A 12,860-nucleotide genomic window follows, 5' to 3' on the forward strand; every position below is an offset into this window, starting at 1 on the left:
TCACTGACTATTCTTGTTGAATCAGCAACGAGACACAGTTGTATAGAAAAATGATATTTTGATTATAAAATAAATTTTTGAATATACTTACCCGGTGAATATATAGCTGCAACTCTGTTGCTCGACAGACAACTCTACGGAAAAACTCGCCAGCGATCGCTACACAGGTTGCGGGTGTGCCCAACAGCGCCATCTGTCGACCAGATACCCAGCTCTTATGTAAACAAAGACTCAATTTTCTCCTCGTCCCACTGCGTCTCTATTGGGGAGGAAGGGAGGGTCATTTAATTTATATTCACCGGGTAAGTATATTCAAAAATTTATTTTATAATCAAAATATCATTTTTAAATATTTAACTTAGCCGGTGAATATATAGCTGATTCACACCCAGGATGGTGGGTAGAGACCAGTAATATATGTTTACATTTTATGAGCTAAGGATTTTTTATTTCATTTTAGAAGTTATCAAAATAACAAAAACAAAATAAATAGGTACCTGGTAAGGAAATCGACTTGAACAATTACTCTGCCTTTTAAGTACGTCTTCCTTACGGAGCCTCGCGATCCTCTTAGGATGCTGATCGACCCCTAGGAGCTGAAGTATCAAGGGTTGCAACCCATACAACAGGACCTCATCAAACCCCTAATCTAGGCGCTCTCAAGAAATGACTTTGACCACCCGCCAAATCAACCAGGATGCGAAAGGCTTCTTAGCCTTCCGGACAACCCAAAAAACAACATTAAAAAACATTTCAAGAGACAGATTAAAAGGGTATGGAATTAGGGAATTGTAGTGGTTGAGCCCTCACCCACTACTGCACTCGCTGCTACGAATGGTCCCAGTGTGTAGCAGTCCTCGTAAAGAGACTGGACATTCTTTAGATAAAAAGACGCGAACACTGACTTGCTTCTCCAATAGGTTGCGTCCATTATACTTCGCAGAGATCTATTTTGCTTAAAGGCCACGGAAGTTGCGACAGCTCTAACTTCGTGTGTCCTCACCTTAAGCAAAGCTTGGTCTTCCTCACTCAGATGTGAATGAGCTTCTCGTATTAACAGTCTGATAAAGTAGGATAAAGCATTTTTTGACATAGGCAAAGATGGTTTCTTAACTGAACACCATAAAGCTTCAGATTGGCCTCGTAAAGGTTTAGTGTGCTTTAAATAGAACTTAAGAGCTCTCACAGGGCATGAGACTCTTTCTAGTTCATTGCCTACAATCTTCGATAAGCTGGGAATATCGAACGATTTAGGCCAAGGTCGAGAAGGCAGCTCATTTTTGGCTAGAAAACCAAGTTGTAGCGAACATGTGGCGTTTTCTGACGAAAATCCGATGTTCTTGCTGAAGGCATGAATCTCACTGACTCTTTTAGCTGAGGCTAAGCATACCAGGAAAAGTGTCTTTAAAGTGAGATCTTTCAGGGAGGCTGATTGTAGCGGCTCAAAACTGTCTGACATGAGGAATCTTAGTACCACGTCTAAATTCCAACCAGGTGTAACCAAACGACGCTCCTTAGTGGTCTCAAAAGACTTAAGGAGGTCCTGAAGATCTTTATTGTTGGAAAGATCTAAGCCTCTATGCCGGAAGACCGATGCCAACATGCTTCTGTAGCCCTTGATAGTGGGAGCTGAAAGGGATCGTCCTTTTCTCAGGTATAAGAGAAAATCAGCTATTTGAGCTACAGAGGTACTGGTCGAGGATACAGAGACTGACTTGCACCAGTCTCGGAAGACTTCCCACTTCGATTGGTAGACTCTAAGGGTGGATGCTCTCCTTGCTCTAGCAATCGCACTGGCTGCCTCCTTCGAAAAGCCTCTAGCTCTCGAGAGTCTTTCGATAGTCTGAAGGCAGTCAGACGAAGAGCGAGGAGGCTTTGGTGTACCTTCTTTACGTGTGGCTGACGTAGAAGGTCCACCCTTAGAGGAAGACTTCTGGGAACGTCTACTAGCCATCGAAGTACCTCGGTGAACCATTCTCTCGCGGGCCAGAGGGGAGCAACTAGCGTCAACCTTGTCCCTTCGTGAGAGGCGAACTTCTGCAGTACCTTGTTGACAATCTTGAACGGTGGGAATGCGTAGAGATCTAGATGTGACCAATCTAGGAGAAAGGCATCTATATGTATTGCTGCTGGGTCCGGGACTGGTGAGCAATAGATTGGGAGCCTCTTGGTCAGCGAGGTTGCAAAGAGATCTATGGTTGGTTGGCCCCAAGTGGCCCAAAGTCTCTTGCATACATCCTTGTGGAGGGTCCATTCGGTTGGAATTACTTGCCCTTTCCGACTGACACAATCTGCCATGACATTCAAGTTGCCTTGGATGAACCTCGTTACTAGTGAGATGTCTTGACCTTTTGACCAGATGAGCAGCTCCCTTGCAATCTCGTACAACGTCAGTGAGTGGGTCCCTCCTTGCTTGGAGATGTACGCCAAGGCAGTGGTGTTGTCTGAGTTCACTTCCACCACTTTGCCTCGAAGGAGAGACCTGAAGCTTTTCAAGGCCAGATGTACTGCCAACAGCTCCTTGCAGTTGATATGCATGATCCTCTGACTCGACTTCCACAGTCCTGAACATTCCCGACCGTCTAATGTCGCGCCCCAGCCCACGTCCGATGCGTCCGAGAAGAGAACGTGGTTGGGAGTCTGAACAGCCAGGGGAAGACCCTCTCTTAAGTTGATAGTGTCCTTCCACCAAGTCAGACAAGACTTCATCTTTTCGGAAATGGGGATCGAGACCGCTTCTAGCGTCTTGTCCTTTTTCCAGTGAAAAGCTAGATGGTATTGAAGCGGACGGAGGTGTAGTCTTCCTAATGACACAAATTGTTCCAGGGATGATAGCGTCCCTACCAGACTCATCCACAGCCTGACTGAGCAGCGTTCCTTCTTCAGCATGTTCTGGATGCATAACAGGGCTTGACTTATTCTGGGGGCCGACGGAAAAGCCCGAAAAGCTAGACTGTGAATCTCCATCCCTAAATACACAATAGTTTGGGATGGGACCAGTTGCGACTTTTCCAAATTGACAAGGAGACCCAATTCCTTGGTCAGATCTAGAGTCCACTTTAGATCCTTCAGACAGCGACGACTGGAAGAGGCTCTGAGAAGCCAGTCGTCGTAATAAAGGGAGGCTCGGATGTCCGATAAATGGAGGAATTTGGCTACATTCCTCATCAGCCTCGTAAACACGAGAGGAGCTGTGCTTAGGCCAAAGCACAGGGCCCGAAACTGGTAGACCACCTTTTCGAAAACGAATCTCAGAAAAGGTTGGGAGTCTGGGTGGATGGGGACGTGGAAGTAGGCGTCCCTTAGGTCTAAATAGACCATCCAGTCTACCCTTCTGACCGCTGCTAAGACTGACTTTGTGGTCTCCATGGAGAACGTCGTCTTTGTGACAAAGACATTCAGAGCACTGACGTCTAGCACCGGCCTCCACCCTCCTGTCTTCTTTGAAACCAAGAAGAGGCGGTTGTAGAATCCCGGAGATTGAAGGTCCGAGACTTTGACCACCGCTCCCTTCTCTAGCAAAAGAGACACTTCCCGTTTCAAGGCTCGTCTCTTTTCTTCCTCTCTGTACCTGGGAGAGAGATCGATGGGAGACGTTGCTAGAGGGGGTTTCCGTACAAAAGGGATCTTGTACCCCTCTCTGAGCAACTTCACAGATTGTGCATCTGCGCCTCTCTTCTCCCAGGCCTGCCAGAAGTTCTTGAGTCTGGCTCCCACTGCTGTCTGAAGTTGCGGGCAGTCAGACTCTGCCCTTAAAGGACTTGGATCCTTTCTTCTTCCCTCGCTTCCCTTCGGCACGAGCACCTCCTCTGCTGGAGGCTCTGCCACGAAAGGGCGGAATAAAGCGAGACGCTGGAGTGTCCATCCTTGGTGTAGCTGACAAGGTAGGCAAAGGGGGAGCTTTGCGAGCTGAGGACGCAACAAGATCGTGAGTGTCCTTCTGCACTAACGAAGCGGCTATTTCCTTTATCAGGACTTCTGGAAAAAGGCACTTGGAAAGAGGAGCAAAGAGAAGCTCAGATCTCTGCCACGGTGTAACTCCAGCAGAAAGGAATGAGCAGAGAGATTCTCGCTTTTTAGGACTCCGGACACAAATGATGCAGCAAGCTCATTAGACCCATCACGGACGGCCTTGTCCATGCAGGACATAATGAGCAAGGAAGTCTCTTTATCTGTCGAAGAGATCTTCCTGCTTAGGGCTCCAAGGCACCAGTCTAAGAAGTTAAAAACTTCAAAGGCCCTAAAGATTCCTTTCAAAAGGTGGTCCAGGTCCGATGATGACCATAAAATCTTTGAGCGTCTCATGGCAAGGCAGCGGGGAGAGTCTACAAGACTTGAGAAGTCGCCCTGGGCAGAGGCAGGAACTCCCAAGCCGAGAACTTCTCCCGTGGCATACCAGACGCTCGATCTAGAAGAGAGTCTAGCAGGGGGAAAAGCAAATGCTGTCTTCCCTAAACTCTTTTTGGACTGTAACCAGTCTCCTATCACCCGCAAAGCTCTCTTGGACGAGCGTGCGAGGACAAGTCTAGTAAAGGCAGGTGCGGTAGAAGGCATGCCTAAAACAAACTCTGAAGGCGGAGAACGAGGAGCCACAGAAACAAACTGGTCAGGAAACAGCTCTTTGAAAATAGCCAAAACTTTTCTAAACTCCAAAGAGGGTTGAGTAGACTTAGGCTTGTCCAATTCTGATTGTTGTTCATCTTGATGCGCAGCAACATCATCATCAGAAAGTTCCTCATCCGACAACTGATGAGGAAACGGCAACGGAGTGGGTAACGGCTGGTTCGCTGAGTCCGGTCGCACTGGTGCATGCGTGACTGAGCCGGACGCAACGTCATGGACCTGCTGCCCAGTCTGTGAGCTGGCAACAACCATGGTAGCGCGAGGACGCACAGCGTCTACCCGAGACTGTCTAGACTGACTGGGTTGCGCAGTGGAAACCACACTGGGTTGCGAAGGTTGACGCACCGCGTCAAAACAAGGCAACTCTGAAGGTTGTTGAACATCCAGAACGTCAAAGCCAACCTCCGTGCGTCGCTTAACGTCAACATGCGGCTGGCAGACCACACTGGAACGCATGGGTGGAGGAACTCTCTCAACTGGTGTGCGTGAGAAGGTTACCTCAGCGTCCACAGGACGCACAACCGATCGCTTGGAGGGTTGTAGGCTAGGTACTGCACTAGCTGGTACGGCAGCAACCTTCTCCGCATGAAAGTCCTGCATCAGAGACGTAAGCTTAGACTGCATGTCTTGCTGTAAAGACCACTTAGGGTCTACGGGAGCAGGTGCGGCGACAGACGGTGTTAATGTCTGAAGCGGTACCGCTTTGCCTCTCTTAGGCGGTGAGCAGTCATCGGATGACGGCAACGAGTCCGAACTGACCCAGTGGCTACAACCGGGCCGTTGGACTTGTGCTGAAGGGACCGATTTACGTTTTAACGGTCGCGAGACCTTGGTCCAAAGTTTCTTGCGAGAAACACCTTCAGACGACGAGGTATAAATGGGCTCTCTCGTCTTAGGTAGGTAGGAGCGATCTTGGGGAGATACGCCCGATACCACGGAGGGAACGTCTGTTCGCTGATTAAAGCCTCTCGAACCCATGCGTCGTACGACATTGCTTCTCCCCTGGACTTGGGAGCTTGCAAGAGGTCCCGGACTAGGAGGACGACAGGCACGAACAGACGAACCCTCAAGCGCAACACTGTCCACAACACTATCACTTGGCACTTTAGCACTTCCCACTGCACTTTGGCACTTAAGCTCCTTAACATCCGCCATGAGCTGATTACGGTCACTAGCAAGGGACTTAACTCTCTCACCTGGATGGCACGCATCATGTCAGCCATCGATGGTTCCTGAGTGCCAGGAGGGGGGTTAGGAGCAACCACTACAGGGGAAGGAATAGGTTGTGGGGCATGAGGAGAGGATACATCAATAGATTGAGAAGAACTTCTCCTAACTCTATCTCTCTCTAGCCTACGTGTGTACTTTTGAAATTCGATAAAATCGAATTCCGAAAGGCCAACGCACTCCTCACACCGATCTTCCAATTGACAGGTTTTACCCCGACAATTGGAACAAACAGTGTCAGGGTCGATAGAAGCCTTCGGAAGACGCCTAGAACAGTCCCTAGCATTGCATTTCCTAAATTTGGGAACTTGTGAAGGGTCAGCCATTTTGAATTGGTCAAGGGAAAATTCCAAAAAACGATCTAAGTCATCAACAAAGAATCCGATACAAAAAAGAGTTCAAGGATTTATTTGAAGAAAAACCCTGCACAGCGAAAGCTCAAAACTAGAATATAGTACTTCACCAATTAGATGTGAAAAACTCCAGTTTAGCAACAGCGAGTAAAGTACGTCTTGTCGACACGTCGACAGAGAGAAAATTGAGTCTTTGTTTACATAAGAGCTGGGTATCTGGTCGACAGATGGCGCTGTTGGGCACACCCGCAACCTGTGTAGCGATCGCTGGCGAGTTTTTCCGTAGAGTTGTCTGTCGAGCAACAGAGTTGCAGCTATATATTCACCGGCTAAGTTAAATATTTAAAATTATCAAGACAGTGAGACTTATGGTTAATAAACTTACAATACTACCAAAAGAAATGAAAATGGACTCTATCATCACCTAGCATTAAAAGGGTTAAGGATAAAAATTTAGGTTATACAACATTACAATAGTGTATTTACACAAGAAAAGAAATTTTATCATTATTAGAGAATCTAAAGGTTTTGAGCCATGAATTTTCATTACTTTCCCCAAGCAGTACTAATGGGATTTAATTTAGAGATAGAAGCACAGACCCTTTTCAATTTTTATCTCAGAAAGTTTTACAGCATAATTCTCAGACAACTAATCAATTCATAACATGATAAAAAACATAGTAAGCTCTCCTTACAACAGTTGTTTAAGTCCTTTCAATTCTGGTATATGCTCTAAACAGATTTGTCTGAGATCAACACTAGCTTACTTCACTAAAGCTGTGCAGTATATATCTCAAACTGAGTGCAGTAAAGTATATTTATCTACTTGCAGCTAGACAAAGGAAAGAAAACTACATTCTACAATAAGTTTTTAAGCATGAGCAGTAATTGTACAGACAGACAAACTTCCACTGTAGAAACCTATGCAAATCAGGAACAGATAGGGGACCTTCTACTGTAAGTGGCTTCATAAATCATTAACCCTTTGAGTGTACACTTTTCTCCAATTGATTTGGCCCAAGGCCCAGACTTTCTTTTGTACATTTTACTTCACTCATCTCAGCTCAAAAAATATAAAAAAATTTATATATTTCGTAAGCTATTCATTTACATAAATAGTTAAAAAAAGAAAAAAGAACGATAATTACAGGATGTAATATATTTCCAATAGTGTTGAAGGAAGTAGAAAAATTGGATGTAAAATACTTTCAATCATGCTCAAAGGGTTATGCTAGCTGGGAAAATTCTACTGAACAATGCTAAGTAAATCATTAATTAGGTATGGAAATTTCCATAAGATGTTACAGTATATAAAATTTTAAACAAGCTGGAAATTTTCTAATGTGGGGTACAAAGTATATTAAACAAGATGAGGAGTCTATATACTATAGGATGCTACTAAGCCTTTAAAGAGGCCAGTAAACCTCTACTTAACACTGCGAAGTAAATAATTTACCAGGGTGGGAATCTCCTACTGTAGGAAACAAAGTAAATTATCAAACTAGCTGGGAAAGGTCTACTGAAGGATGCTAGGTATACCATTAAACATGCCAGGCAACTTCTTCCAAGGATGACAAGTGCAGTATATCCTTAAACAGGATGGGAAACATTTACAATTAAGACCTTACCATTCTCAGGTTTGCAATTCGTGAATTTGATTATTCCTGGGACTGCCCCTACCATTCCATAAAGCAAATTTCATGGGTATTTATTCACAGTATTACATCCCGGCTTGAAATTTCACTTATTTACAAGTATCAGTGTGAACCTGCTCTCCCCTGTTATATAATTGAGTATCCTGACCTGTATTTGGTCTTACATAACAAAACTTCTAGGTCTTTTCAGTTGAGGTGCATTCACACTAATATATATGTGAATGGACCTTAACTGAAAACAGAAAAAAACTTTGAGTTGTATAAGACCAACCACAACATAGCATACTCATTTATATAACAAGGCAGAATAAGTTGACATTGATACTGTTATATCAGTGATTTTTCTAGCCCCTGTGTTATAATAGTTTTTGTCTTCTATATTTGGTGTTATATAACTAAATGCTGTCTGTATTTAGTATTACATAACTATGAATATTGGTACTTTTGTCTTTTCTCAAGACTGAGATACAAAACTTTTTGTCATATATAAGGAAATATAGGGTCTTGGATTGTCATTAAGAGTGCACCAATTATTCCCGAGTTTTCAACATTCGCTGGCGTCCTTGTACCTAACCCCTGTGAATGGTAAGGTAAGACTGTACAGTAGGATGCTATGTAAATCAATTAATAGTTCATGAAATTTCTTCTGTAAGATGGTAAGTTAATAATTGAATAGGCTGAGAAACTTCAATGGTAAGGTGCTAAATAAATAATTAAACAGATTGGGAAACAAACCTGTGTTTACCCCCACGTCGACTACGCTGTTTCTTACTGCCCCCGTAACCACCCCCTGGATGTTGTACCAAGCTCCCATCTGCACCCCCTGCCTACAATGCAGTAGAAGGATCATCAATAATGAATATCATTATTTTATCTTGATTCAAAAATGGTGAAATAAGTCCACAAAAATATATGTATACTGTATATTAATACAATGGTTCTTCTATGGGGATGCCTTGCCAATATCATCAGTTGGTATCTTTTGGCAAAAAAGATTAACTAATCAAATTGGCAAAAACTATTTTGTAAAGGAGTAAGTGGTATGCTTTCATTATAAAAAGAACAAAGTTGTTCATATGTATTCATAGTGATCATAAGTTACCTTTTCCGTTGAGAAAAGATCTCCAGACAAACCAGTACAAGTTAAAAATTATTTCTCCCGATATATAGGGACTAAATCTATGATCCCTTTTCTCATATCATTCTGTTACGCCCAATCCAGGGATTGAATTAGCGTTAGGGTGGAAGGGCAGAATGTCCCTTATAGATTAATGAGTTTTTAAATGAAAATTTTTTTTTAGGTATTTAAAAAACTGCTGTTAATTATAACCTATTAATTATAAGTTGTCTAAATAGCCCTTAAGACTTTGTATATATAAGAGATGCTCTTTTAATGGAAATCAGGTACTAATGACGAAATATCACATAACACTTAATGGTCCAAAGGTAGAATTTCCTGGTAGCAAACCAACTGTCTTCATTCATCACAAAACTAACATAAGATCTGAGAAGTCACCCCAGACCGATCTTTAGAGTTCCTTGAATACTGCAGAGGTGGCTGACAAATTAGAGAAAAGTTCAGCAATAATCTTGGCCATTTCTCACTTGCAAGTTTTGTGCAAATTTTTTTTATTATTATTAATACTAACCAAGCTATAATCCTAATTGTAAAAGCGGGATGCTACAAGCCAGAGGCCTCCAACAGGGAAATGAGAGTAAAAAGAAAATATAAAATCTATCAACATCAGTAATAATGTTAAAATTGATCAGTTATATATTTACTATGGATTGAGAGTTATATATAAAAAAAAAAAAAACGAAAGCATTTGCAACAAGATTGAACTTCGGAAATTCCACCAATTCAATATCAACAAGATCATTTCACAATTTGGTCACAACTGGAATAAAACTTCGAGAATACTGTTCAGTATTGAGCCTTTGATGGAAAAGGCAAGATTGTTACAATCAACTGTGCACCTAGTACTTCGTACAGGATGGACAGTACAGACTGGGAAAATCGGAATACAAAAGATGATCAGGATTATGAAAAATCTTTTGCAACATACACAAGGACTTGAGTGAACGATGGTACCAGGGAATAATATTAAGATCACGAATAAAGCATTGAATTAACTACAAGATTTTGTCACATAAATTAAGATGTGAGTAAGCAGCCAAAGACCAGAAAAAAATACTCAAAACATGGTAGATTTTGAAATATTTAAAAAAAAATTTCAGGATAGATTGATCATTCAAATTCTAAAGAGACTTTCCTCCCAAAATGCCAACTTTTGTGCAGTTGAAGAGGATACAGACTGGCTGTATTTCTCAGAAGTAAATTTGTAATAAAGAATCATATTTAGAATTTTAAATGTGTTGTATATATTTAGAGACAATGTCAATGGAAAGATCTAGATGTTCAGGAGCCACTTTCCTTGACTTACGGACAATCATACTTTTGAGTTTTGTTAGGGTTCAACTTTATCCTCTATAATTTGTCCTATGTACTAACTTTAGGTAGATCTTTATTAAGGGATTCAGCAACCACAGGTCTACACCCAGGAGATGAAACTGATGAAAAGAGGGTTGTGGTGGCTGATGTGGAAACGTCCCTGACTGGTGAACGCCAGACTGGGGTTCGAGTCCTGCTCATACTAGTTAGTTCCTTTGGTCGCTGCAACCTCACCATCCTTGTGAGCTAAGGATGGGGGGTTTGGGGGAGCCTATAGGTCTATCAGCTGAGTCATCAGCAGTCACTACCTGGCCTTTCTTGATCCTAGCTTGGGTGGAGAGGGGGCTTGGGTGCTGATCATATGTATATATGGTCAATCTCTAGGCACTGTCCTGCTTGATAGGGCAATGTCACTGACCCTTGCTTCTACCATTCATGAGCAGCCTTTAAATAAGAATATGCAATAAGCTTGTTTTCCAGACCAACCCACATATGCATATATATAGTATGAACAGTAATGGGCTGAGAACACTACCCTATATATATAGTAACTACACTACTCATCAACAATAACTGCAATTTATTACTTGAAAATTCTATAATGATGCTAAGAAAAGAGTAATCTACTTGCAGCTGTTTAAGTTTGGGAACAAAAGCCTCATGACTTGAATGTTGAAAGGCAGCTCAAAATCAAGGCCAAACATATGAACTTCCTGAACACAAACATTCTCCAATGCTTTTGCAGAGGCCAAACTGCAAACTAAGGAACAGATGATTACCTTCAACATACCTATTTGGATATTTTGCCTAAAACTTTAAATCATGAGTTATGGAAACAGAGCAGTAATCAACTGGGCTAGAGTTACCACAAACATATTCACCTAATGGAGTAACATTGCCATTTCTCCAAAACGTGCAAAAAGAACCTCTTTTTGCTAACTTGCAAAAAAATAACAGATAATTTAGGAGTTAGGAATCAGACGTCTTTACATAAAAACGGAAAAATAAACATCAATGTCCAGTAAAAGTGCTTCCATTTCATGAGACCAAAAAGCAACCCTAATTAGTTAAACTGCAGGAAAGTAGGAATGAGGAAGAGTGAATCTCACACTACTGTACTCTGCTTATTGTCAAACAAAGCCAAAAGATTTGCCTATTCCTTTGGACAATGAGTGACAGAGCCATCTGGTTTAAGAAATGGAGGAACAGTTAAGTCTTCAACAAAGAGTGCAGATTTAAATGCAATTTCTCACAAGCACTTCAAGGATTATTGAGGTTGCAATTGTTCTTGAGACATGAAGGGGATGAAAGGTGGGGATATGTCTAGATAAGATATGAAAACATTGCAAGACTTGCCCGACAAACCTTTACATGTAAGGACTGAATCCCACATCAAAACTCTCCCAACACAAGACAAAATTAAGAGTAAGTACTGAAACTGCATATAAATTTGCAAATATTTTTCAGACAATCAACATAAAAAAAGAATTTAATGAATACTGATGAAAAACACACAATGATTGATAATTGATTAAACTTTAGGGTAGAAATGGTAATCAGAAATCTACATAAAAATGTAGAAAAAAAGGATTCTTTGACAACTGTCGTCTTATAAAATGGAAGGGGTGGTGCAGTAATAGGTACTGTACAGTACTGTATATAAAAACACGTGTATTCAAATGCAACGTTGTGTCCGAATTTCAAAGCAATCGGTGAAGAACTTTCAAGGATTTAGGATTTTAAACAAAAGAATATTTGCATTCTTATTCATATAGATATTGTATAACAAAACAATCATGATCTAAACATATGTATGCCTAATTAACTACATAGATTTTATGGCCAGAACTCTCAATTTCCTATACAGGTATCATCATTCTGCATGTTTACACAGAAGTGGCACAACTGATCTAGGCAATGTTATATAATTTGTATCAAACTGAATCAAAATTCATATTATGTAATGAAAAAATATTAATTATAATAATATAACAGTCAATTTCATGCTAGATGATAGCTAGAAAATAGCTATCACATATGACTGAAAATATATTATCAAAACAAAGTAAGCCTATATTAACACATTTCTTAGGTAAACTATTAACCTAATTAACTGTACTTAACTTAGAAGTTCGGATATAAATCTAGAAATCTTGTCAATTAGGAGTGTGCAACTAGACATCCTTCAACTACAACAACTTGAGAAAAAATGAATGCCAGATGTATTTTACACCAAAGTAAGAATTGTTTTTAGTATCAATAATGGTAGTCTTAAGTGGGTGAAGTATTGTCAGTTACCAAAGAATTTCAAGAGTGCCTGAACCCATGGATCTCCCTTACATACACTGATTACATGCCTGAACATTGAACCACTTGCCTTAAGGCAGGGAAGACAATATTTCTTTAGTATATCATGTTGCTTTGATTCCTTTTTTCTTATTCATCACAGGAGAGGCTTTGGTGGACCTCACAACAGCCTAACCCCAAAAATGCTTTATAAAATGATACATCACATTAGGCAAAAAGCAGTGTGATAGTGACTGTCTAAAA

At 41.3% G+C, this 12,860-nt stretch overlaps 1 protein-coding gene across 3 annotated transcripts in view; it reads right to left on the bottom strand.

Annotated features, from left to right (window-relative positions):
- Positions 1-12,860, bottom strand: part of GTPBP1 (GTP-binding protein 1) — a 125,989-nt gene that overhangs the window by 12,318 nt on the left and 100,811 nt on the right. For 2 of the 3 annotated variants that reach the window (XM_068346544.1, XM_068346543.1), the window contains one exon: positions 8,594-8,685. The exons of the other annotated variant lie outside the window; for it this stretch is intronic. In XM_068346544.1, the coding sequence (XP_068202645.1) occupies positions 8,594-8,685 (92 nt within the window). The remainder of the gene's footprint in view (positions 1-8,593; positions 8,686-12,860) is intronic. 3 annotated transcript variants of the gene reach the window in all.

Source organism: Palaemon carinicauda, chromosome 22 (genome assembly GCF_036898095.1).
Source record: "Palaemon carinicauda isolate YSFRI2023 chromosome 22, ASM3689809v2, whole genome shotgun sequence".
Classification (NCBI taxonomy): Eukaryota; Metazoa; Arthropoda; class Malacostraca; order Decapoda; family Palaemonidae; genus Palaemon; species Palaemon carinicauda.